Genomic DNA, 25,451 nt, shown 5'->3' with positions numbered 1-25,451 from the left:
GCTGGGTTTAGGCTGCCTTTGCTCTTCTGCTTCTATTTCCTTTAGGTGTGCTGTTAGATTTTGTATTTGGGATTTTTCTTGTTTCTTGAGATAGGCCTGGATTGCGATGTATTTTCCTCTCAGGACTGCCTTTGCTCCATCCCAAAGCATTTGGATCGTTGTATTTTCATTTTTGTTTGTTTCCATATATTTTTTAATTTCTTCTCTAATTGCCTGGTTGACCCATTCATTCTTTAGTAGGGTGTTCTTTAACCTCCATGCTTTTGGAGGTTATCCAGACTTTTTCCTGTGGTTGATTTCAAGCTTCATAGCATTGTGGTCTGAAAGTATGCATGGTATAATTTCAATTCTTGTAAACTTATGAAGGGCTGTTTTGTGACCCAGTATATGATCTATCTTGGAGAATGTTCCATGTGCACTCGAGAAGAAAGTATATTCTGTTGCTTTGGGATGCAGAGTTCTAAATATATGTATCAAGTCCATCTGATCCAATGTATCATTCAGGGCCCTTGTTTCTTTATTGGCCATGTGTCTAGATGATCTATCCATTTCTGTAAGTGGAGTGTTAAAGTCCCCTGCAATTACCACATTCTTATCAATAAGGTTGCTTATGTTTATGAGTAATTGTTTTATATATTTGAGGGCTCCTGTATTCGGCACATAGACATTTATAATTGTTAGCTCTTCCTGATGGATACACCCTGTAATTATTATATAATGTCCTTCTTCATCTCTTGTTACAGCCTTTAATTTAAAGTCTAGTTTGTCTGATAGAAGTATGGCTACTCCAGCTTTCTTCTGGCTTCCAGTGGCATGATAAAGAGTTCTCCATCCCCTCACTCTCAATCTAAAGGTGTTCTCAGATCTAAAATGAGTCTCTTGTAGACAGCAAATAGATGGGTCTTGTTTTTTTATCCATTCTGATACCCTATGTCTTTTGGTTGGCCCATTTAATCCATTTACATTCAGTGTTAATTATAGAAAGATACGGGTTTAGAGTCATTGTGATGTCTGTATGTTTTATGCTTGTAGCGATGTCTCTGGTACTTTGTCTCACAGGATCCCCCTTAGGATTTCTTGTAGGGCTGGTTTAGTGGTGACAAATTCCTTCAGTTTTTGTTTGTTTGGGAAGACCTTTATCTCTCCTTCTATTCTAAATGACAGACTTGCTGGATAAAGGATTCTCGGCTGCATATTTTTTCTGTTTAGCACACTGAAGATCTCGTGCCAATCCTTTCTGGCCTGCCAAGTTTCAAAAGAGAGATCAGTCATGAGTCTTATAGGTCTCCCTTTATATGTGAGGGCACGTTTATCCCTTGCTGCTTTCAGAATTTTCTCTTTATCCTTGTATTTTGCCAGTTTCACTATGATATGTCGTGCAGAAGATCGATTCAAGTTACATCTGAAGGGAGTTCTCTGTGCCTCTTGTATTTCAGTGCCTTTTTCCTTCCCCAGTTCAGGAAGTTCTCAGCTATAATTTCTTCAAGTACCCCTTCAGCACCTTTCCCTCTGTCTTCCTCCTCTGGGATACCAATTATGTGTGTATTATTTCTTTTTAGTGTATCACTTAGTTCTCTAATTTTCCCCTCATACTCCTGGATTTTTTTATCTCTCTTTCTCTCAGCTTCCTCTTTTTCCATAACTTTATCTTCTAGTTCACCTATTCTCTCCTCTGCCTCTTCAATTCGAGCCGTTGTCGTTTCCATTTTGTTTTGCATTTGTTTAAAGCGTTTTTCAGCTCCTTCTGACTGTTCCTTAGTTCCTTGATCTCTGTAGCAAGAGATTCTCTGCTGTCCTCTATACTGTTTTCAAGCCCAGGGATTAATTTTATGACTATTATTCTAAATTCACCTTCTGTTATATTATTTAAATCCTTTTTGATCAGTTCATTAGCTGTTGTTATTTCCTGGAGATTCTTCTGAGGGGAATTCTTCCGCTTGGTCATTTTGGATAGTCCCTGGCGTGGTGAGGACCTGCAGGGCACTTCCCCTGTGCTGTGGTGTATAACTGGAGTTGGTGGGCGGGGCCGCAGTCAGACCTGATGTCTGCCCCCAGCCCACCGCTGGGGCCACAGTCAGACTGGTGTGTGCCTTCTCTTCCCCTCTCCTAGGGGCGGGATTCACTGTGGGGTGGCATGGCCCATCTGGGCTACTTGCACACTGCCAGGCTTGTGGTGCTGGGGATCTGGCGTATTAGCTGGGGTGGGTAGGCAAGGTGCACGGGGGCAGGTGGGGCAGGCTTAGCTCGCTTCTCCTTAGGTGATCCACTTCAGGAGGGGCCCTGTGGCAGCGGGAGGGAGTCAGATCCGCTGCCGGAGTTTTGGCTCCGCAGAAGCACAGAGTTGGGTGTTTGCGCGGAGGGAGCAAGTTCCCTGGCAGGAACTGGTTCCCTTTGGGATTTTGGCTGGGGGATGGGCGAGGGAGATGGCGCTGGCGAGCGCCTCTGTTCCCCACCAAACTGAGCTCTGTCGTCCGGGGGCTCAGCAACTCTCCCTCCCTTTGTCCTCCAGCCTTCCTGCTCTCTGAGCAGAGCTGTTAACTTATGACCTCCCAGATGCTACGTCGTGCTTGCTGTCGGAACACACTCCATCCGGCCCCTCCGCTTTTGCCAGCCAGACTTGGGGGCTCTGCTTGGGCGGCAGGCTGCCCCTCCGCCCCGGCTCCCTCCCGCCAGTCCTTGGAGCGCGCACCGACTCACCGCCCTTCCTACCCTCTTCCGTGGGCCTCTCGTCTGCGCTTGGCTCTGGAGACTCCGTTCTGCTAATCCTCTGGCGGTTTTCTGGGTTAGTTAGGCAGGTGTAGGTGGAATCTAAGTGATCAGCAGGACGCATGGTGAGCCCAGCGTCCTCCTACGCCGCCATCTTCCAACCTCCCCTTGATTGACTTTTTGATTTTAACAATTTTTTATTTGTGAAAGTTTCATTTTTTTTTTTTTTTTTTACAAACTTATTCATTCCTAACATTCTCTCATTGGTGATCTTTGGACTGTAGTAACTTTCATTTCTTTAAATGTTATACACATAGCTGTTCTGTATTCTTCATTTAATGATTCCAATTATCTGCAGTTTTTAAGAATCTAAATGTTATATATAGTTTGTGACTGTCAAACTGTGTGTGGTTGGTGACTTGTCGTTGTGAGCACAGTGCTTAATCAGTGTTATGGGCTGAACACTCATAACAAAATGCAAATTTGAGAAACCTTCCTGTGGGGACAAATTGTTTCTGGTCCTGCTGACAGCCAGGCATTGCCCCTGACCTGGACCGCTGTGTGCATATCTGAGGGTCTAGGCTCAGTGAGCTAAAGTGTCCCTCCCAACGTGGAGTCTGGCTCAAGGCTGTTTCCAGACAGTGCTGTTCTGCTAAGGTCTCTGCCCCAAGGCACCCCTATTCTGTTTCAGTTGTGTTCTGCTCTGACTCCTGCCTGGCCCTAATAATTTATCAGTCTGTGTCCAGTTCCTCCTTTTTTAAAGGAAGAGGGTTTGGGTGACCTCTTGTGCCTCTTTAAAGACCAGTGATCTCTCAAGTAGTGTGTCCTTTCCAGGCATAGGTTGCTTTGCAATGGGAGGGTCCCTTAGTGCACTTAGGTAGCCATTGTCAGAAACATAAGTTAAGTGAAATATTTGTAGTTTTCCCAGTTGTTGGCTGACATTTAACTTTGAAAACAAAATCTAAGCCATGTTTGTGAATCACCCTTGGTCAAACCATCTTTTCTTTCTGGTTAAAAAAAATTCAACCTATATCACACAAATTCAGACTAGCACTTTTCCCTGGCTAATCCCAGATTCACCTATGAACAACAGAGCTAAATTTCAAAGTTTTTCTGATTTCACTATAAACTCAATGAGATACTGTTTCTATTTTTTTTTAAGTTTTGTTTTTTTTTTTCTTGCATTATACCACTCAGTCATTCCTTGAAGGAAATCAAGAAGTAAACCCTCCAATGTCAGCTGTCCTCAGTGAATGATGCGCTGGGGTGGGGGGGGGGGTGTCTGGATATGAGCTGCCACTCTCTGGGACTTGCCTGCCATAGGCCTGGCCCTATCTGTGTATAACTCCATGCATTTTTTCCTATTTAATAATGTGTTTCTTAGAAAACAAATACTTTACAAAAGTTTTTGTCATCAGTAGTCACTTTGCAAATGAAAATGCCATAAAGGCATATCAGTTATAAATAAATCAGTAAATGATGAAATCATTAAGATTTCAGGTTTTACCCAACTTTAAGGATGAAAACTAGGTAGGTCTGTTTTTTAAGTGAGTCTTTTGAGGACACTAAAATCATGGCACTATTTCAGCAGCTAAGTGTCTGAACTCTGGAATCAGATGGCCTGGGTTTGAGTCATGGCTTTGCCACTTACTAACTCTGGGTCCTTGGACAAGTTATTTAACCACTCTGAGCCTCAATTTCCTTATCTTTAAAATGTGGACAATGAGATAAAGTATCTGATTCATAGGATGTGGATTGAATGAGATAATAGAGATGAGCACTTAGAACAATGCTGGACATGGAAAATGCCCAGTAATGTTAACTGTTGTTAAATATTTCTGTTTCTTGAGGTCAGCCTGTTTTTGAGCTGACCTCTTTTCACCCCAGACAGAATTGGTTCTTCCTATAGTGCATGGCTTCAATATATTTTTTTTTCTGTTACATATACAGTTGACCCTTGAACGACATGTAAATGAACTGTGTGGGTTCATTTATGTGTGAATTTTCTCAATAAATACATACAGTACTGTAAGTATATTTTCTCTTCCTTATTATTTTCTATTTTTATTATAGATATTGACTCTTTATTAGCTTTATATACTTAAATATCTCATTCCAGCATGTGACTTGTCTTTGTTACTCACGGTTTTTCTTTCCTTTTTTTCTTAGAGTACATAATTTATTTAAATTGAAGTTCGTTAACATACAGTGTAGTATTAGTTTCAGGAGGAGAAACCAGTGGTTCATCACTTCCATATAACACCCAGTGCTTATCCAACAAGTGCCCTTCTTAATGCCCATCACCCATGTAGCCCATCCCAACACCAACCCTCAGTTTCTTCACTGTGTTTAAGAGTCTCTTATGGTTTGCTTCCCTCTCTGTTTTTGTCTTATTTTTCCTTCCCTTCCCCAGTGATCATCTGTTTTGTTAATTAAATTCCACATGAGTGAAATCGTATGATACTTGTCTTTCTCTGACTGACTTATTTCATTTAGCATAGTACATTCTAGCTCCATCCACATTGTTGCAAATGGCAAGATTTCATTCTTTGTGATCACTGAGTAATATTCCATTGTATATATATACACCACATCTTCTTTATGCAGTCATCATTTGATGTCCATTTGGCTCTTTCCATGATTTGGCTATTGTTGATAGTGCTGCTAAAACATTGGGGTGCATGTGCCCCTTCAGAATCAGCATTTTTGTATCCTTTGGATAAATACCTAGTAGTGCAGTTGCTGGGTCGTAAGGTAGTTCTATTTTTAATTTTTTGAGGGCCCACCATACTATTTTCCAGAGGGGCTACCCCAGTTTGCATTCTCATCAATAGTTCAAGAGGGTTCCCATTTCTCTGCATCCTTGCCAACATCTGTTGTTTCCTGAGTTGTTAATTTTAGCCATCCTAACAGGTGTGAGGTGGTATCTTATTTTGGTTTTGATTTGTATTTCCCTGATGATGAGTGATGTGGAGCATCTTTTCATATGTCTGTTAGCCATCTGGATGTCATCTTTGGAAAAGTGTCTCTTCATGTCTTCTGACTACTTCTTTATTGGATTATTTGTTTTTTGGGTGTTGAGTTTGATAAATTCTTTTTTTTAAATTTTTGTTTAATTTATTTTTTAAGTTTACATCCAAGTTAGTTTACATATAATGCAACAATGATTTCATTGTTCAGGAGTAGATTCCTTAATGCCCCTTACCCTTTTAGCCCACCCCCTCTCCTACAACCTCTCCAGTAACCCTCTGTTTCTTCTCCATATTTAAGAGTCTCTTATGTTTATGTCCCCCTCCCTGTTTTTTACTATTTTTGCTTCCCTTCCCTATGTTCATCTGTTTTGTATCTTAAAGTCCTCATATGAGTGAAGTCATATGGTATTTATCTTTCTTTGACTAATTTTGCTTAGCATAATACCCTCCAGTTCCATCCATGTAGTTGCAAATGGCAAGATTCCATTCTATTTGATTGCTGAGTAATACTCCACTGTATATATATACCGCATTTTCTTTATCCATTCATCCATGGATGGACATTTGGGCTCTTTCCATACTTTGGCTACTGTTGATAGGACTTCTGTAAACATTGGGGTGCATGTGTCCCTTTGAAACAGCATCCCTGTATCCCTTGGATAAATACTTAGTAGTGCAATTGTTGGGTCATAGGGTAGTTCTAGTTTTAATTTTTTGAGGAAACTCCACACTGTTTTTCAGATTGTTTACCCCAGTTTGCATTCCCACCAGCAGTGCAAAAGAGGTCCTCCTTCTCCTGATCCTCGCCAACATCTCTTGTTGCTTGAGTTGTTAATGTTAGCCATTCGGACAGGTGTGAGGTGGTATCTCATTGTGGTTTTGATTTGTATTTCCCTGTTGATGAGTGATGTTGAGCATTTTTTCATGTGTCAGTTGGCCATCTGGATGTCTTCTTTGGAGAAGTGTCTATTCATGTCTTTTGCCCATTTCTTCACTGGATTATTTGTTTTTTGCGTGCTGAGTTTGCTAAATTCTTTATAGATTTTGGATACTAACCCTTTATCTGATATGTCATTTGCAAATATCCTCTCCCATTCTGTTGGTTGCCTTTTAGTTTTGCTGATGGTTTCCTTTGCTGTGCAGAAGTTTTTTATTTTTATGAGGTCCCAATAGTTCATTTTTGCTTTTGTTTCCATTGCCTCTGGAGACGTGTTGAGTAAGAAGTTGCTGTGGCCGAGGTCAAAGAGGTTTTTGCCTGCTTTCTCCTCTAGGATTTTGATGGCTTTCTGTCTTACATTTAGGTCTTTCGTCCATTTTGAGTTTATTTTTGTAAATAAATAAAAAAAAATTTTTTTCTTAGAAGTGGTCCAGGTTCATTTTTCTGCATATTGCTATCCAGTTTTCCCAGCACCACTTGCTGAAGAGACTGTCTTTATTCCATTGGATATTCTTTCCTGCTTTGTCAAAGATTAGTTGGCCATACGTTTGTGGGTCCATTTCTAGATTCTCTATTCTGTTCCATTGATCTGAGTGTCTGTTCTTGTGCCAGTATCATACTGTCTTGATGATTACAGCTTTGTAGTACAGTTTGAAGTCCAGGATTGTGATGCCTCCTGCTTTGGCTATTTGGGATCTTTTCTGGTACCATACAAATTTTAGGATTGTTTGTTCTAGCTCTGTGAAGATGCTGGTGTTATTTTGATAGGGATTGAATTGAATGTGTAGATTGCTTTGGGTAGTATCAACATTTTAACAATGTTTGTTCTGCCAATCCAAGAACATGGAATATTTTTCCTTTTTTGTGTATGTCTTCTTCAATTTCTTTCATAAGCTTTCTATAGTTTTCAGTATATAGATTTTTCACCTCTTTTGGTTAGATTTATTCCTAGGTATTTTATGGTTTTTGGTGCAGTTGTAAATGGAATCAATTCCTTGATTTCTCTTTCTGTTGCTTCATTGTTGGTGTATAGGAATGCAACCGATTTCTGTGCATTGATTTTATATCCTGCAACTTTGCTGAATTCATGGATCAGTTCTAGCAGTTTTTTGGTGGAATCTTTTGGGTTTTCCATATAGAGTATCATGTCATCTGTGAAGAGTGAAAGTTTGGCTTCCCCCTGGCTGATTTGGATGCCTTTTATTTCTTTGTATTGTCTGATTGCTGAGGCTAAGACTTCCAATACTATGTTGAATAACAGTGGTGAGAGTGGACATCCCCGTCTTGTTCCTGACCTTAGGGGGAAAGCTCTCAATTTTTCTCCATTGAGGATGATATCAGTGGTAGGTCTTTCATATATGTCTTTTGTGATCTCGAGGTATGATTCTTCTATCCCTACTTTCTTAAGGGTTTTTAGCAATAGAGGATGCTGTATTTTGTCAAATGCTTTCTTTGCATCTATTGAGAGGATCATGTGGTTCTTCTCCTTTCTTTTCTTCTATCTTTCTTCTTCTGTCTTTCTTTTATTGATGCATCACATTGATTGTTTTGCAGATATTGAACCAGCCCTGCATCCCAGATGTAAATCCCACTTGGTTGTGGTGAATAATTTTTTTAATGTATTGTTGGATCTGGTTGGCTAATATCTTGTTGAGGATTTTGCATCTGTGTTCATCGGAGAAATTGGTCTGTAGTTCTCCTTTTTAGTGGGGTCTTTGTCTGGTTTTGGAATCAAGGTAATGGTGGCTTCATAGAAAGAGTTTGGAAGTTTTCCTTCCATTTCTAATTTTTGGAACAGCTTCAAAAGAATAGGTGTTAACTCTTCCTTAAATGTTTGGTAGAATTCCCCTGGAAAGCCATCCAGCCCTGGACTCTGGTTTTTTTAAGGAGATTTTTGATTACTAATTCGATTTCTTTCCTGGTTATGGGTCTGTTAAAATTTTCTATTTCTTCCTGTTTCAGTTTTGGTAGTTTATATGTTTCTAGGAATTTGTCCATTTCTTCCAGATTGCCCATTTTATTGACATATAATTGCTCATAATATTCTCTTAGTATTTTTATTTCTGATGTGTTGGTTGTGATCTCTCCTCTTTCATTCTTGATTTTATTTATTTCGGTCCTTTCCTTTTTCTTTTTGACCAAATTGGATAGTGGTTTATCAATTTTATTAATTCTTTCAAAGAACCAGCTTCTGGTTTTATTGATCTGTTCTACTGTTTTTTCTTTCTTTCTTTGTTTGTTTTTGTTTTTGTTTTCAATAGCATTGATTCCTGCTCTAATCATTATTATTTCTTGTCTTCTGCTGGCTTTGGGTTTTATTTGCTGTTCTTTTTCCAGCTCGTTAAGATGTAAGGTGAGATTGTGTATCTGAGACATTTCTTCCTTCTTTAGGAAGACCTGGATTGCTATATACTTCCCTCTTATGACTGCCTTTGCATCCCAGAGGTTTTGGGTGGTGGTGTTATCATTTTCATTGGCTTCCATGTACTTTTTAATTGCCTCTTTAACTTCTTGGTTAAACCATTCATTCTTTAGTAGGATGTTTTTTAGGCTCCAAGTATTAGTTATCTTTCCAAATTTTTTCTTGTGGTTGATTTTGAGTTTCATAGCATTGTGGTCTGAAACTATGCACAGTATAATCTCAATCTTTTTGTGCTTGTTGAGGGCTGATTTGTGTCCCAGTATGTAATCTATTCTGGAGAATGTTCCATGTGCACTGGAGAAGAATGTATATTCTGCTGCTTTAGGATGAAGTGTTCTGAAACAATCTGTTAAGTCCATCTGGTCCAGTGTGTCATTAAAAGCCATTGTTTCCTTCTTGATTTTCTTCTTAGATGATCTGTCCATTGTTGTAAGTGGGATGTTGAAGTCCCCTACTATTATGGTATTTATAATCAGTGAGTTTATGTTTATGAATAATTGATGTATATATTTGGGTACTCTCACATTTGGAGCATAAATGTTTACAATTGTTAGATCTTCTCGGTGGATAGACCCCTTAATTATGATATAATGCTTTTCTTCATCTCTTGTTACAGTCTTTATTTTAAAGTCTAGATTTTAATCTAGATATAATCTGATATAAATATGGCTACTCTGGCTTTGTTTTGTCGACTGTTACCATGAAAGATGGTTCTCCATCCCCTTGCTTTCAATCTGAAGGTGTCTTTAGGTCTAAAGTGGGTCTCTTGTAAACAGCATTTAGATGGATCTTGTTTTCTTATCCATTCTGTTACCCTATGTCTTTTGATTAGAGCATTTAGTCCATTGACGTTTAGAGTGAGTACTGAAAGATATGAATTTACTGCCATTATGTTTCTTGTAGAATTGGAGTTTCTGGTGGTGTTCTCTGGTCCTTTCTAGTCTTTGTTGCTTTTGGTCTTTTTTTTTTTCTTTTTTTTTCCATCTTTTCTCCCTTCAGAGAGCCCCCATTAAAGTTTCTTGCAGGGGTGGTTTAGTGGTCATGAAATCCTTTAATTTTTGTTTGTCTGGGAAACTTTTAATCTCTCCTATTTTGAATGACAGTCTTGCTGGATAAAGAATTCTTGGCTGCATATTTTTCTGATTCAGCACATTGAATATGTCCTGCCACTCCTTTCTGGCCTGCCAAGTTTCTGTGGATAGGTCTGCTGCAAACCTGATCTATCTTCCCTTGTAGTTTAAGGACCTTTTTCCCCTTGCTGCTCTCACGATTCTCTCCTTGCCTGAGTGTTTTGTGAATTTGTGATATGCCTTATTGATGGTCGGTTTTTGTTGAATCTAATGGGAGTCCTTTGTGTTTCCTGGATTTTGATGTCTGTGTCTTTCTCCGGGTTAGGGAAGTTTTCTGCTATGATTTGCTCACATAACCCTTCTACCCCTTTTTCTCTTTCTTCATCTTCTGGGACCCCTATGATTCTAATATTGTTCCTTATTGATGAGTCACCAATATCTCTAATTCTTGTACTCTTTTGCCTTAGTCTCCCTCTTTTTTTTTCTGCTTCATTATTCTTCATAAGTTTGTCTTCTATATCGCTGATTCGCTATTCTGCCTCATCCATCCTTGCTGCCGTGGCATCTATTCATGATAACAGCTCAGTTATGGCATGTTTTATTTCATCCTGACTAGCTTTTACTTCTTATCTCCACAGAGAGGGATTCTAATCTGTTTTCGACCCTAGCTAGTATTCTGGTTATTGTGATTCTAAATTCTGGTTCAGATATCTTGCTTGTATCTGTGTTGCTTAAGCCCCTGGCTGTCATTTCTTCCAGCTCCTTCTTTGTGGTGAATTCCTTCATTTCATCATTTTGAAGGAAGAAAAGGAATTGATAAGGTAAAAAAAAAAAAATGAAAATTAAAAAATTAAAAACAACACATGCAAATCAAATGCATGATGCTAGATTCTAGGTGTGTTTTGGTCTGGTTATTGAAAGGAGCTTGATAGAAAAAAAAGGGAAAAAAAAGAAAAAAGTTTAAAAATTTGAGAAAATGAATACAGTGAAATAGAATAAAATGAAATGGAAGTAAAATAGAATTTGAAAAATTTACAAAAGAAGTAAAAATATAGTTAAAAAAATAAAAATATTTTTAATAAAAATTGAAAATAAAAATAACTTTTTTCTCTCTGTATTCAAGAAAAGAAATGAAAAAGAAAAAAAAAGAAAATTGAATAGATGGACCCGCGAACAGACTGAAATATGATTGAAATTACATTGGTTTCCCCTAGAAGTCAAACTATGAAGCACTTTATAGTCCACAAACTAGGCAGGCGGAGAGATTTGTGATGTTCCTGAAGAGCGAGGTTGGACCAGTTGGGTGGGGCTTAGTGCAACAACTCCATTCTCCACTAAATGGCGCTGCTTAGATTACTGGGGTGATTGTTGTGGTGCTTGTAGGTATGTATGAGCATGTGCAGGAGGGGTGAAAATGGCATCACCCAGCTACCCAGTCTCTAGTATTGGAACTCTGTGCTCTCCCCAATGAGCAACTGCACACCTGTACTTTTTCTCTGGCTTCTGTCTACTCCCCGCTTTTACACTGTCTGTGACCAAGCCATCAGGTTGTCAGGCCGCACCTCCTTCCTGAGTTTTATCTCACATGTGGCTGTGTTTCCCAACCCCTCACTTCTGAGGGGCTGTGGCTTTCACCCACTCAGATCCTCTGGGGGAGAGTCTCACCAAGCAATGGCTGAGTGTCGGCTGCACCCAGGAATGTTTGCAGGACCGTGCTACTGCTGATTCCCAGAGACTGTGGCTGGGTGGCAGCCTGCCCCAGAAAAAGTTCACGTGATCATGTAGCAGCAGTGTTTCAGGGATTATGGAAAATCACAACACACATCTGGCACCAGGCTTCACCCTTAATGACCTTGCTCCAGTACCAGTGAATGTGGTTGTTCTCTGGGGTCTGCTGGGACTGGGTGGCTGCATAGCCTCTACCAAATGCCCTTCCAGCAGTGGAACCGTTTCTCCCCGTGTGGCCTGAGAACCTCCTGGACTCCACTCTGCTCCTGGGGATTTGCCCTTCCCACCAGAGCACCGCCAAGTATTGAGCTGTGGAGTTTCAGACTCTGTGCTCCCCCTGTTTATAGAGTCTTAATGGAATTTAAACCCTCTCCTTTCTCCTTTCTCCCTTTTTAGTTCAGTCCCTGTGGTTGTTTCCAGTTTTCCACTTTCCAGCTGCTTTTGGAGGGGAGGTACTTTTCCCGAACTCTCTCCCTATCTGTGTCCTCTCTCCACAAGCAAAACAGCTCCCTTCCCTCCGTGGCTTCTCTCTCCCCCAGTTCACTTTTCCGTGCCGTGTACCTGCTGAGTTCTGTGGTTCAGGTTGTGCAGATTATTGTGTTAATCCTCAAATCCGTTTTCTAGGTGTGCAGGATGGTTTAGTGTTGATCTGGCTGCATTTCATGGACGCGAGACACACAAAAAACTTTCATGCTGTTCTACCATCTTGGCCTCTCCCTGAGTTTGATCAGTTCTTTATAGATTTTGGATACTAACCCTTTATCTGATATGTCATTTGTAAATATTTTTTCCCATTCCATTGGTTGCCTTTTAGTTTTGTTGATTGTTTCCTTCACTGTGCATAAGTTTTTTATCTTGATGAGGTCCCAATAACTCATGATTTTCTTAATAATAGTTCCTTTTCTCTAGCTTATTTTATTGTAAGAATACAGTATTCAATGCATATAATATACAAAATATGTGTTAATTGACTATGTTGTCAGTAAGGTTTCTGGTCTACAGCAGTTAAGTTTTTGGGAAGTCAAAAGTTATACCTAGATTTTTGACTGGGGGGGGGGTTGGCACCCCTAGCTTCTGTGTTGTTCAGGGATCAGCTCTACTTTACCTTCAGGGGTCAAATTTTAATTCTGAAACTGCTCTTGAAGGAAACTCCAATTTTGGCATAGTGTATTTTTCAAAATCCATTCTCGAAGTTTCTCACTCAAAGCATTGGATCACTTATTTTTTCATAGTAAGAGAAGCCATTATAAGCTTCTGAGCACATTCTTGGTTTTCAGAACAATTGGTACTGGGCTCATCTGTCCCTTTTCTTTAGCCTCTGCTCAAGGAATGACTTAGGGCTCATACATATGCATCCCAACCCTTGATTCCAGAGGATTCTGATGCTCAGCTTCTTACTTATTTTCACTCTTTCAAGTTTGCATTTCAAACTTGCTTTTTCTAACCACCAAACCTCTGTCCCTGTTGAAATATAATTACAGAATTATAACACTTAAAAAATATATGTTAAATGAATGGAATGGTGAAAAGGGTAGGATTTTAATTTTTTTTCGAATTATGGTAGAAAGATTCAGCTCTTGAAACTGCTGTTTGTAATCAGGAGTTTGTAAATAAAACATATGATTGAGTTTAATTATGTCAGGAAGGTAAACTGGATTGTGGGACCTAAGATAATTTAATGCAGGCAAAAGTAAAATATAGGCTGAAATTTAAGTTGACAAACTAGATTTTAAAAAGCTCGCTCTGCAAGTCTTTTTAATATTGCTGAAAAATTACAGGCTCCAGTTCATTCATACCAGTGGCTGGCCCAGCCCTTGGGCCTTGGAGGTGATTATTCTAGTCTCTTTCTGCCCCAGTAGCAGATCTTTTGATCCCACTGAAGCAGTAATATATTCCTTAATGAAAACACAGAAGTATCAAATATTTTCTGATCACAGGATAAAAAAATGTTTTATTCTTTGAACCTTCACTTCTCCCACCAAGATGTAACAGATAAAACAGGACCCTGCAGATAGCTGGGGCATAGGAGCAACGGCACTTTAAAGACTGCAGATATTCCCACATTCTCAACAAATCAAATCTTAGTGTAAGATTGGTGCTTTGGGAGGATGGACCATAGTTATCCCACGATTTTGGCATCCCTGGCACACCACTGAGAGCTTGGGTAGGAGTGTGTTCTTACTAGAGATGGGTGAGATGATATTACTTGAAATTCTTTGAAATCTGGAATTAGAGTAATGTGCTAGGGTACCACTGTGGTTTGTGAAAGGACTGTAAAAGTGGCCCATTATTATTTGAACATTTGTGTTGAATTTATGTATATGCTCATTCATGGAATGATAGCCAGCACAAGTTGTAAACGAGGTCATTTGTGTTCTATTTGTGACTGCCGCCAGTTTGCCATACAATTTTGGGTAAATCAGTTATTTTTTTGTGTCATTTTCAGAACTGGTAAGAACCTTGGAGCAGGAGTTCTGCTCCAGGGTTTCCATGTGAGCACCTCCATCTCTTGGAGACCTATAAGCTCAAATATACTGTTGGCATCTGTTGTCTGAATGTGTATCATATATATGTGCTATTATTTTTCAAATGTACATAGATGATATCTGATCTAAGAAATACAGAATGGCAAGAAGCTGCTAATTCAGCAATGCCTTTAAATATCTGCATTTTGTTAATCCACGGATGCTAAAAGCAAAACTACTGTCAAGTGGAGGTTGACATTTTTAGTGTTAAAAGTGGTATGGTTTCCTTTGTACTGAGTTAATAGAAGTTCTTTTAGTTTAGAACCTTGTTCTTAGCCAAAGGACTATATAGGGTGCACATTTGCATATAGAAAGGTTGTTTCTTAGAAGGAAAATTGTAATACACTACTTTGATCCTTGTGGATATATCTATATATATCTATACATCCATGTCTATATATCTATCTATGTGTATCTATTTATCTTCCCTCTGGGGACACCTGGTGGTGAAACTGAGAAGTGCAGCCTTTTGGTCTAGAGGCCATCTTTTACTTAGGACATTGGCTAATTCAGACTCCTCCAGACCTTGGAGAGGGGAGCTCCTTCTGTGCTCTGCCCAGCTGATGAGTTTGTGCTCTAGTTGTCCACACTCATCTTATATCCAAGGTATTCTCCAATTCTGAATGTAAGTGGAGGTGTTTTCACTAAAATTAGGATGGAGAAAATTAGAACCCTGGGGTAGGAATTTTTAAATAAAAATAAAAGTAAAAACTATGACTGCTTTGGGTTTAAGTCTGTACTAATTTAGGAAGCCTGCAGGAAACTTTTCTGTATCCGGTAAGTTGGGTGAGACCCCTTCTCTGTGCTATAATCTCTGGTATTTTATTAGACTCACCTCCTCCAGGGCAGATGCTGTGGGTTATGTACTCTTACTATCTGGACCTAGCAGAGTAGGCACTCAGTAACATCATATTGAGTTTTTTAATCTTTTTATTTTATGCATGAATAGGATTATTTATAGTTCCTGGGGCTATGAATTAATGTTGAATTTATGAAAATTATAAACATAAAAAACTTAGATTTTTTTAAGCCTTTAAATTCAGTTTATGAATACTGTTGCTCTCTTTATAAAGTTACTAATTTTTGTATTGACATAGCATTTACTTTCATTATTTATTAATGGCTTATTAACTCAAGTTTAGCTGATTAAAACCTCCTAAACAATTTCGTGTACGTTGGTCTCATTTACCAAAAAAAATTAAGCATTTTAAACTGCATTTACAAATACAATTCACCTGATTTTTCTCCAGCTATTCTAAGCCCTAATAAAGCCCTAGCAAAGCTTATGAGCCAGGTTGCTTAACACACCTAAGCAACTCTTTGAAATCTAATAAACCAAACTTAGAAATGTGGTAAATCAGCTTCTTTTAAACATCAGATACTGTGTTCAGATGGACTCAGATTTTCTTCTTTCAAATGAAAATTGCAAGTGTAATCCCAATTGCAAATTTCAGTTTCAAACCAGAGGCCAAGATGTTGGGTCCTCTAACTTGTCAAATTGTGGTAATTAGCTTAATAACAGAGACATGGTATTCTCAAGATTACAGAATTTAAGTTTGTAATTGAGTTTATTCCTTAACATGAAAGCCTGGTGTACTTTATCTCTAATATTTTTCTCTACTATCCCTATTAAGAAACATACTCAGGCCAAAAGCAGTTACTGTGTTGAAGATTTGTGATCCGGATTCTGTTATTAACAGTTTGGAGATTCTCACCTGGACCCTGGGCTGGGCACTACATTCTGGTAGGAAGATACTCCCTAAGACACAGGGACACAGGCTGAGCCCTTTCTGGAGTCTGATTCCCTCTGCTCTGTCACTGGGAGTCCAGGCTTATGCCTCCTAACTGGGATTTAGCTTTAAAATCAAACACATCTTATGATCCCTCTTTTTGGGTGGATGGAATTTGCACCCCACTTATGCTTCAGCTAATTGTCTTCACTTCTTGAGTGAAATGAACATATTTCTTCTGATTGGATTCTTTCCTGTACATATATGCTTTTTGTGTGGTTCTTGATTACAGTTCTGTAGTCATTTTCTTTTCAATATAGTACTCAACGTTGAATGTCTGGTGAATTAACTTTGGTCATAGGGTACAGGATTATCACTGACATATGGAATTCACTAATTTCTCTCTCTCTCTCTCTCTCTTTTTCTCATGCACTCTTTAGTCCCCATCACCTATTTCACACATCCCCCCACCCACCTTCCCTGTGGCAACCATCAGTTTGGTCTCTGTAGTTAAGTGTCTGTTTCTTGGTCTCTCTCTCTTTTTCCTGTGCTCACTTGTTTTGTTCTTTAAATTCCACATACGAGTGAAATCATATGGTATTTATTTTTCTGTGACTGACTTATTTCTCTTAGCATAATACTCTCTAGCTCCATCTATGTCATTGCAAATGGTAAGATTTCATTATTTTTCTTTTTTATGGGGGAATAATATTCCATTTATGTGTGTATATAGCACATCTTCTTTATCCATTCATCTCTTTTTTCCCAGTTTTTAAAAGAACGATTTATTTAATAAATTTCACTTAGCACAGTACATCTAATGGAAATCACAATACAAGGAAAGTTTTAAATCAAAGCCTCAGCATCTCATACAAATAACATGACCAAACTCCTAAAGTATTGGTATTAAGTTTCAAAATTGTACCAGATCTTAAAAAAAATACAAGTGTACACTTACATGCCTTATAGGATATTAAACCAGTTAGAATTAACAAACATGCAAGGTGTTTTCACTCTGAATCATAGACACAGCTCCTACATTTCAGTTTGGCAGAAAAGTGTATTTCTCAACATGTATCCAAAGCTTTCAGAGTATTGTGCTATAAGAGCAACATTTAGCTCTTTCTGCCATCTTGGAACCTGTGGAGGCCTGCTGGGAACAGGACTCCTGAAATGACAAATATATCTGGAAGGCTGTGGTCCAAAGCCATTTTTGCTGGCTGTAAGCAGGGTCTCCGGAACCAAAGGGAGCACACAGCTCTTCTTCAAATTGAAGGTCTTTATGCTTGAGATGAAACTGAATTCTCTTTAGGCAAGAGATATGCTTATGTGTACAAAGCAAAGAACAACACAGTGACTCCTGAAGGCAAACCAAATAAAACCAGAGTAATCTGGGGAAAGGTAACTTGTGCTCATGGAAACAGTGGCATGGTTCGTGCCAAATTCCAAAGCAACCTTTCTGCTAAAGCCATTGGCCACAGAATCCATGTAATGCTGTATCCCTCAAGGATTTAAACTAACTGAAAAGTAAATAAAGGTGTAGAAAGAAAAAAAAATATCATTTAACATAAGTGTAACTGTTTTAACCTACACACACTTGCTGCTTAGGCACACTCCTACAATATAACTAACTTGAGGAAAACTAAAAATTGTTTTAACAGTGATGGTCAGTACTGAATATTGCTATTACATCCCAGATGAACATTTCAGTGTTCAAAATTACTGAGCTTGAAGTTCTTTTTTTTTAATGTTTATTCATTTTTGAGAGACAGAGACAGAGTGTGAGCAGGGAAGGGGCAGATAGAGAGGGAGACACAGAATCCAAAGCAGGCTCCAGACTCTGAGCTGTCAGCACAGAGCCCAACGTGGGGCTCAAACTCATGAACTGTGAGATCATGACCTGAACCAAAGTCGGATGCCTAACCAACTGGGCCACTCAGGCACCCCTGAGCTTGAAGTTCTACAACAACCTTAACCTTCACGTTAGAGCAAGCATGAATCATGAGCCTGTAATGCAAAACTGTTAAATGTAATTTTTTTTATTTTTAATTAAAAAAATTTTTTTTAATGTTTTTTATTTTTGAGGGAGAGAGAGCAAGCAGGGGAGGGGCAGAGAGAGAGGGAGACAGAGAATCTGAAGCAGGCTTCAGGCTCTGAGCTGTCAGCACAGACCCCAGCGTGGGCTCAAACCCACGAACTGTGAGCCAAAGTCAGACACTTAACCGACTGAGCCACCCAGATGCCCCTAAATTTAATTTTTTTAAAGTAGGCTTCACACCCAGTGTGGAGCCCAGTGCAGGGTTTGAATTTGCAACACTGAGATCAAGAGTTGGAAGCTTAATTGACTGAGCCACATAGGCGCCCCTAATTTTTGTAGAAAGAAAGAAAGAAAGAAAGAAAGAAAGAAAGAAAGAAAGAAAGAAAGAAAGAAAAGGAAGGGAGGGAGGGAAGAAGGAAGGGAGGGAGGGAGGGAAGAAGGAAGGAAGGGAGGGAGGAAAAGAAGGGAAAAAACAAAGGGAGGAAAGGAAGGAAGGAAAGAGAAAGAAAAGAAAGAAGCTGACCAAGAATGATCAGAATCAATGCTATTTCCCTTTCACCAATCATACCTGATATGCTAGACATCCCTCCCGTTCTACAACTGCCATTATCCATTCATCTCTTGATGGACACTTGGTCTGCTTCCATAATTCGGCTATTGTAAATAATGCTGCAATAAACATAAGGGTGCATGTATCCCTTTGAATTAGTGCTTTTGCATTTTGGGGGTAAATACATAGTAGTGTGATTACTAGATCATAGGGTGGTTCTGTTTTTACTTTATGAAGAACCTCCACATTTTCCACAGTGGCCACACCAGCCTACATTCCCACCAACAGTGCACAAGTATTCCCTTTTCTCCACATCCTTACCAACACTTGTTGTTTCCTGTGTTTTGGATTTTAGGCATTCTGACAGGTGTGAGATGATACCTCATTGTGGTTTTGATTTGCATTTCCCTGATGATCAATGATGTTGAGCATCTTTTAATTTGTTGCCCATCTTGATGTCTTCTTTGGAGAAATATTTGTTTATGTGTTCTGCCCATTTTTTACTGGATTACTTATTTTGGGGGTGTTGAGTTTAATAAATTCTCTATAGATTTTGGATACCAACTCTTTATCAGATCTATCATTTGAAAATATCTTCTCCCATTCAGTACATTGCCTTTTAGTTTTATTGATTGTATCTTTTGCCATGCAGCTTTTGATTTTGATGTAATCCCAGTAGTTTACTTTTGCTTTTATTTCCTTTGTCTCAGGAGACCTAATTAGAAAGATGTTGCTATGACCAGTGTCAAGGAAATTACTGCCTGTGCTCTCTCCTAGGATTTTTATGGTTTGAGGTCTCACATTTAGGTCCTTAATCCATCTTGAGTTTATTTTTGTGTACAGTGAAAGAAAGTGGTTCAGTTTCATTCTTTTGTACATTGTTGTCCAGTTTTCATTAGTTGAAGAGACTGTCTTTCCCATTGTATATTCTTGCCTCCTTTGTGGAATATTACTTGACCATGTAATTGTGGGTTTATTTCTGGGTTTTCTTTCTGTACTGTTGATCTATGTGTCTATTTTTGTGCCAGTACCATACTGTTTTGATGACTACATCTTTGTAATATAACTTAAAATCTGGAATTATGATACCTCCAGCTTTGGTTTTCTTTTTCAGGATTACTTTGGCTAGTCAGGGTCTCTTCTGGTTCCATACAAATCTTAGGATTGTTTGTTCTAGTTCTGTGAAAAATGCTGTTGGTGTTTTTATAGGGATTGCATTAAATCTGTAGATTGCTTTGGGTAGTATAGACATCTTAACAATATTTGTTCTTCCAATCCAGGAGCATGGAATATCTTTCCATTTCTTTGTGTCATCTTCAGTTTCTTTCATCAGTGTTTTATAGTTTTCAGAGGACAGGTCTTTCACTCTTCGGTTAAGTTTATTCCTAGGTATGTTATTATTTTTGGTGCAATTGTAAATGGGATTGTTGTTGTAATTTCTCTTTCTGCTGCTTCATTAGTGTATAGAATAGCAACAGATTTCTATACATTGATTTTGTATCCTGTATACTACTAAATTTGTTGATCAGTCCTAGCAGTTTTTTGGTGCAGTCTTTGGGTTTAATTTATAGATTATCATGTCATCTGCAAATAGTGAAAATTTTACTTCTTCCTTACCAATTTGGATGTCTTTTGTTTCTTTTTGTTGTCTCATTGCTGTGGGATCCATTCATTTCATTCTTTTTCATCCAAAGCCGGTGACCCTTCCCTGATTTTCCCTTCTAACACCAGTGGTTCTCAGCTGCTGCACATTAGAATTATCTATGGAGCTTTGATATTGCATGGAGCCAACGGCCCCACCTCAAATCAACGGAAGGAGAACTTCTGTCAGGCATCATTGTGTGTTAAAAGTGTGCCAGCTGATTCCGATGCACAGAAGGTTAGAGAGCACTGTTGTGACATAGTTGTTAAACAAAAGATTTCAGACCATTACAAAAACTTTCCCAGTCCTTACCCCTCTTTACGTGGAAATATAATGGGAAGTGCACAGATAGAATGAAAAGCATACCTAAGGGTGAAAGTTTGGCTGATTCACCACTGGACGATTTTCCTGTAACAATTTGGAGTTACAAAGGGGATGTTTTTAGATGTAGGTTATAAAATCTTTATCGTACGTTTTTCTTTTTTATTTGTTTAAAGCATTTGTGGGTGGGTCACATGGGGACTCTTCTTAATCTGTTATTATACCCAGCACAGTAAGGCACACATCCAAGCGTTTCCTTCCTTGCCCCAGGTTTCTGTTGATGTACTCCACAGTTTTGTGCAGCTATTACAATTCAGCCCTCACGACGGCAGTGGTTGGAGCCATCAAGGTAAGGGGGTGACGCCTTGGGAATTGGGAAATCAGCCATGAATCCAGTCTTCATGATAGAAGCAGAGTTTGATTTTATTGTTGTTACGGGTGGGATAGTGAGCATGGAGGCTTGTGGCAGTTTCAGCTGCACCTGGGTGATCCTTTCTTAGGTCTTCTCATCCCCCAATCTGTAAAACAGAGGGAGGGCTTATTAATTTAAAAAGGAGAGACAAATTATCACTTTAAGGTTAGGGGTGGTGAAAGGGGATGGTCTGGGAAAATGATGTAAAACTGAGAAAAATTCCAAATGTCTGCGCTCAGCAAGATACCTTGTTTGGTACCTTGTTAGTACGGTTTGGTTTTCTGGGAGAGCCTGCTGACTAGGAAAGAGAAGCCGAGGTGAGGCTCCTGGGTGGCTCAGTCAGTTAAGCGACTGACTTTGGCTCAGGTCATGATCTCGTGGTTTGTGAGTTCGAGTCCCACGTTGGGCTCTGTGCTGACAGCTTGGAGCCTGCTTCAGACTCTGTGTCTCCCTTTCTCTCTGCCCCTCCTCTTCTCATGCTCTGTCTCTCTCTGTCTCTCAAACAAAAATTAAGCAAATAAATAAGCATTAAAAAATGTGTAAGAAAGGGAAGCCCCGTGAAGAACTGTTTTTCAATCTAGGTATATGCTCACTTATAAGGTTCTAAACTCATGGATTGTGCGTAGGTGTGTTTTATGTGTGTGCGTTTGAATCCACACAGTCCTGAAGAAGAGGATGGGTTTTCTGTGTTCTCTCATACAGTTGCTTTGTTTCTCTATTCACATGAATAAAGTGAGTGAGAAAGACTGCCTGCTTTAACAGTTGACTTGTCTGTTGGCTGCCCAGACCCTCCTAGAATACCCAGGGCAGGGCACTACTTGGAATTTGCTGGATGTCTGATCTGTGTGAGTTTAGGGTCAGTATGATTAAAATTCACTACCCAATGATGGTAAAGAGATGGGATCTGAAAAGCTGATGACAACTCAACTCTTACACATCTTTTTTTGTGTGTGATGCAGTGTTCTGTAATTATGCCATGGTTTACCTTATTTCTTTATAAAGCCATGTGTAATGGTTTTTTACTTATTCATTCAATACTCTGTGAACACCTATGCACTTACAAGTCTCTGAGCAAAGTTAAAGTCTCTGAGCAAAGCTAAAATATTTAGTTTCAGATTTTACCATATACATGTATTTCCCCCTTAAATTCTTCACTTTTAAAATGACTGATCCGAGGCACCTGAGTGGCTCGGTTAAGTGTCCAACTCTTGAGTTTTGGCTTAGGTCATGATCTTGTGGTTCATGAGATCAAGCCCCAAGTTGGGCTCTGTGCTGACAGCATGGAGCCTGCTTGGGATTCTCTCCCTCCCTCTCTCTGCCCCTCCCCTGCTCACATTCTCTCTCTCTCTCTCTCCCTCTAAATAAGAAAGTAAGTAAATAAATAAATAAATAAACTTTAATAAAGTAAAGTAAAATGACTAATCCTCTCTCTCTTTCTGCAGAATGTATCCATTGCCTACATTGGGATGTTAGTTGGTGGAGACTACATTTTCTCTGTGTTAAACTTTGTAGGGTTAAATATTTGGTAAGTGGGATTTCTAAATGAACTCATTTTAGTAAAATATGAGTTTTAAAAAGTCTGATTTATAAGTGAAAGAATGCAAGATGTTTTGACATTTCAGTTTCTAAGATAATTTTACTTAAATCACTCAGTTCATCTGTTTTAATGACATGCTCCTTCACGTGGATCATGGGGACGTGTGTAATGAAAATTCAAGGGGCTGAGATCCAAACTTAATTCATGTGTCTTTCTCACAAAAAAAGTCTCCTAAATTATGTTTCTTCCTCTTGTGAAGTGGGCCTCACTGATGTCCTGCTCTGTCAGAGCATCATCCGCTAAGGATATTGGGAGGAGTGGCTGAGATACTTTTGAAAGGCATTTTGGGGTCCTACACATGGAGTGCTGTTTTAAGATAATAGCATAGTTTATTCAATAATAAAGTATTTGTTTCTCTCCAAAGTTTTGTATTAGATTTGATCTACTTTTTTTCTTCCCCAAAAGATTTCTAGAGGAGTGATTCTCATCAAGTAATCCACAAACTTGAGGAGAAAAATTCCCTTCAAATTAAGCGGGCTATACTTATAAAGATGTCAGGAATTGCTGGTGGTACCACCTATGAGATTTATTTATTTTCACTTTTTTTTTTCTCCTTTCAGCATGGCAGGGGGCTTGAGATACTCGTTTTTAACTCTGAGCAGCCAGTTAAACCCTAAACAATCTGTGGACGAAGAAAGCATCCCTCTGGATTTAAAGAGTTAGGATCTGGGGCAGAATCGCAGCCTGGCTTGCAAACTGGGAACATGCAGCGGCATTCCCACATGTAGGAATGTGGATCCCGATGTTCTGGTCATGGGCAACACTTACCCCCTGCTTAAAGCACCACAGGAACGTCTGCAAAATGCAGAGAGAATCTACCTCATGTGCTGCTGCACGGCGAGCCCTCATCAGCCCTGAGAAATGTATTTGGGCAGAGCTTTACCATCTGAAAGTGAATCTTTCACAGTAAACCATTGGTTAAAGGTATTATTTCCAAAGGTCTTGCACAGGCAGAGCACTGAACGGTTGGTGACCCATCCAAATATCTGTGCTGCTGTTTGCCAGTACCTTGTGTGCTAAGAGGAGGGGAAAGGTCGATGGTGTGATTATTATCAGCACGTTGGCCTTATTTTTGAAGGTCCCAGCCAAAGCAAAGTGCCAGTGAGAGCATTATTTTTTTCAGTTTAAGCAGACTTTTCTTTATTTTAATAAAGTTAGCCAGTTAGCTCCAAGTTATTTGTTAGCTCTGATTTCATTTTATATGTTGGTATCTTTTCCCAGTCATCAAAGTAAAATAAAAAATAATTTATACTCATGTCTCATACTGTTCCATTATTGGAGATAGGCAGAAAGATAGTCAATTATTCACTGTGCCTTCAAGGGTGATCTTCCTTTTAAGGCTCATGCTGGAAAAAACTTGTAAAATAACTCAACAGGAAAAAAAAAAAACCAACAAAACTCCATGTGTCCTGTTAACATTTAAGTAGCTCTTATTTCTCTCCCATCTCTCTAAGTTCAGGGGGCTTTGACATTCATATCACTTGGACTTTAACCAAAGGTACATTTCTTCACAGGCTCCTCTAACCTCCGAGATGTGTGGTGTGTGGGAAGGAGCCCTGAATGGATGAGTGTTATTTTTATCTCCATCAAAAAATGAGCTGGGATGGGGCACCTGGGTGGCTCAGTCGGTTAAACATCTGACTTCAGCCTAGGTCATGATCTCGCAGTTCCTGGGTTTGAACCCTGCATCGGGCCCTGTGCTGAGACAGCTCAGAGCCTGGAGTCTGCTTCGGATTCTGTGTCTCCCTCTATGCCCCTCCTCCACTCACTCTCTGTCTCTCTCTCTCAAAGAAAATGAATAAACATAAAAAAAATTTAAAAAAATTAGTTTTAATTGTAAAACGCACAACATAAAATTTGTTATCTTAACTATTTCTAAACGTATACATTTAGTAGTGTTAAGTATATTTATCATGTTGTGCAACCAATCTCTAGAACATTTTCATCTTGCAAAACTGAAACTCTGTACCCATGAAACAATAGGTCCCCATAGCCCCTGGCAACCACCATTCTTTCTGTCTCTTGAATATGACTACTCCAAATATATAAGTGGAATTGCACAGTACTTGTCTTTCTGTGCCTGGCTTACCTTAGTTAGGCTAACTAATGTCCCCAAAGTTCATCCATGTTGTAGCATGTGTTAGAATTCCTTTCTAAGGCTGAATTATATTCCTTCATATGGATGGGTATACCACATTTTGCTTATCCATTTGTCTGTCAATGGACGTTTGGCTATTTATGAATCATTCTGCTATGAACATGGGAGTACAGATGTGTCTTTGAGACCCTGATTTCCATTCTTTTGGATATTAAAATTTCTTTCCTTTGTACACATAACACTCCTGACATCAAATGTGTGGGGTGTTGACCTCATATTAAGGAATTCTCCCATTCTCTGGACACCAACTAGGTGTCCTACAATTCAATTCTGACATTAACTACCTGGAGCTAGCGCAGAACCCGCAGGTTAAGGGCTCAGTCCCACAAGGTTGCCCCCACCCACTTCAGATGCTGATCCCAAGTCCCAGGTTGTGCTTCTGACCAACTGGCCATGAATCAGGAGTTTCCATACCCCCTTCCTTGGGTTTCACAGTTTGCTAGAATGGCTCACAGAACCCAGAGGAAGTGCCTTACTCTCTCTTAAGGGTTTATTATAAAGGATACAGCCCTGGAATAGCCAGAAAGAAGAGATACGTAGGAAAAGGTGTGTGGGAAGGGGCTTGGTGTATCCATGCCCTCTCTGGGTGCACCACCCTCCCACACATTGATGTGTTTACCAACCTGGAGCTCTCCAAACCCCA

The 25,451-nt window shown here is 39.3% G+C and overlaps 1 protein-coding gene and 1 pseudogene across 5 annotated transcripts in view; both read left to right on the top strand.

The window, feature by feature from the left end:
• Positions 1-23,905, top strand: part of SLC35D2 (solute carrier family 35 member D2) — a 63,213-nt gene extending 39,308 nt beyond the window's left edge. For 4 of the 5 annotated variants that reach the window (XM_023242252.2, XM_023242250.2, XM_023242253.2 and 1 more), the window contains 3 exons: positions 20,912-20,990; positions 22,496-22,578; positions 23,211-23,905. In XM_023242252.2, the coding sequence (XP_023098020.1) occupies positions 20,912-20,990; positions 22,496-22,578; positions 23,211-23,313 (265 nt within the window). In that variant the 3' untranslated portion in view covers positions 23,314-23,905. Of the gene's footprint in view, positions 1-15,994; positions 16,105-20,911; positions 20,991-22,495; positions 22,579-23,210 lie in introns of those variants that run through there. The other variant, XR_002737505.2, reaches the window with a different exon arrangement.
• On the top strand, positions 16,787-18,229 carry LOC109493782 (annotated as a pseudogene).
• Positions 23,906-25,451: the final 1,546 nt, after the last annotated feature.

Source organism: Felis catus, chromosome D4, assembly GCF_018350175.1.
Source record: "Felis catus isolate Fca126 chromosome D4, F.catus_Fca126_mat1.0, whole genome shotgun sequence".
Taxonomy (NCBI): domain Eukaryota; kingdom Metazoa; phylum Chordata; class Mammalia; order Carnivora; family Felidae; genus Felis; species Felis catus.
The sequence above is the reverse complement of the archived record's forward strand: the minus strand, read 5'-3'. Positions and strand labels throughout refer to the sequence as shown.